This window comes from Pteropus vampyrus, unplaced genomic scaffold (genome assembly GCF_000151845.1).
Source record: "Pteropus vampyrus isolate Shadow unplaced genomic scaffold, Pvam_2.0 Scaffold30, whole genome shotgun sequence".
NCBI lineage: Eukaryota > Metazoa > Chordata > Mammalia > Chiroptera > Pteropodidae > Pteropus > Pteropus vampyrus.
In genome coordinates, this window is record NW_011888811.1 from 21,238 (window position 1) to 23,020 (window position 1,783).

The window sequence follows — 1,783 nt, forward strand, 5'->3', positions numbered from 1 at the left end:
ACCTCTCTGAGCCGTCATTCCTTTTTCGGTAAGTGAGGGTGTTGGCAGCACCCTGCAGAGTGACGGTGAGATGAGGCCTGAGGACCCCCTCCCACACTCGGCCCGGGGAGCAGAGGGCCCCAGGACGGTGGGAGCGGGAGGCTCTCCACGGGATGACGGGGAGGGGACCGTGACAGAGTAGGGGCGGGCGCAGGAGGAGAAGCTCTGTGATGGGGAGTTGGGAGGCACAGGCCCCCGCAGAGGTGAGAAGATTCTAGACTGAAGCAGGCTCTGTGGGGAGACGGTGTGGTCGACGGAGATCACTGGATAGGGGCTGAGGCAAGTCCTGCGGGGTCCTCAGGAAAAGCCGCCTCGTCTCTCAGGCCTTGAATGACCCTTTCGTGATGGCGGGGTGGTTGTGAGGGTTTCAGTGAGGTGTTGGGTGGGGAAAGGCTTTCAAACCAAAGGACAGAAAGGTCATGGAATGGTGGCCCCGGGGCTTTGCGGGGGGCTGGGCCGAGGAGAGGGGTGCGGGGCTGCCCTGGGCAGCGACTGACCTCTCAGAGGTAGCCTTGGGGGTGCTGCAGTCGGAGTTCATGGACGCCATAGAGATGATAGACATCTGCCGGTAGGAACGCAGCATCGACCGGGGGCGGCCCACGCGCCTGTCCTCGAAGTCCGGCTGTGAGTGTGAAGAATGCAATGGTTAGCAGCCGGGCTCCACGCTCAGGTGGGAGCTGGAGTCACGTGTCTCCTCCTCCACCTCCTGGGCGGGGAGGAGCGTGGGGCAGAGCAGGCTGTCAGGGTGTCCTGGCAGGCTGAGGCTAAGGGGCTTGTTTAATGAGGAATCTGGATGGCCTTTGTTCCTCATTCGGGGGAGGTGATCTCTAAATTCTTGTAATGTTCCCAGTGACGGAGTGTCTTCTTTGGTCATGGTGGCCCTTTGTGCTAATGAGAAGAATCGGGATGGGGGCTAGCCAGGCCAGAAAGACCAACCATGTGATTATAGGGCTGAGGCTTTGAGCCCTGTGATACCAACTCAGCTTTCAGGGAGGGTGAGTGGCCAGAGACTGACTTAAATCACATGACCAATGATTCATCCAATCATGCCTATGTAATGAAAGCCCAACAAAAACTTGGGACACTTCGGCTCAGGTGAGCTTTCCTGGCTGGGAATCCTACATCGATGTGCCAGTAGGGTACATAGGGAGACATGTCCCGAGGACACAGAAGCGGCACGTTTGGGACCTTCCCAGACCTCGCCCCTTGTGTCTCTTCATTTGGCTAGTCTTGATTTGTATCCTTTATAGTAAAATTATAATCATTAGTATAGTGCTTTCTTGAATTCTGTGGAATTATCAAAACGGAAGGGGTAGTGGGAACCCCAGAATTTACAACCAGTGTGTCAGAGGTGCAGGTGGCCCGGGAACCCTAGAGCTAGCTGGTGCCGGAAGTGAGGGAGTCTTGTGAGGACTTTGCCCTTGAAGTTTGACCTAACTCTGGTGGTCAGCATCAGCATCGCATTGGCGTGTCGCGCAGGGAGTGTTGGAACAACTCTTGTGCTGGAAGGCAGGGGACCTGAGTTCACCTCTGTGCTCTTCCAGTAACTCTCTTCCCCTCACTAGGCCTCAGTTTTCCCATCAGTAAAATGGGAGGGTTGGGCCAGGTAGCCTCTAAGGGACCACACAGGCTTGACTTTTTAGGATTCCACAGGCTTTATCTTTTTAGGATAAAGAAGACGTTCCTGTGAGTCCCAGGCCAATGGCTTCTTTAGGCCATGGCACTTATTAGTGGCCAAAAGCAC

At 55.8% G+C, this 1,783-nt stretch overlaps 1 protein-coding gene across 1 annotated transcript in view; it reads right to left on the reverse strand.

Moving 5' to 3' along the window:
* Positions 1 to 1,783, reverse strand: part of DOCK2 (dedicator of cytokinesis 2) — a 370,198-nt gene that overhangs the window by 7,217 nt on the left and 361,198 nt on the right. The window contains exon 46 of the mRNA XM_023528646.1: positions 537 to 661. Within this exon, the coding sequence (XP_023384414.1) occupies positions 537 to 661 (125 nt within the window). The remainder of the gene's footprint in view (positions 1 to 536; positions 662 to 1,783) is intronic.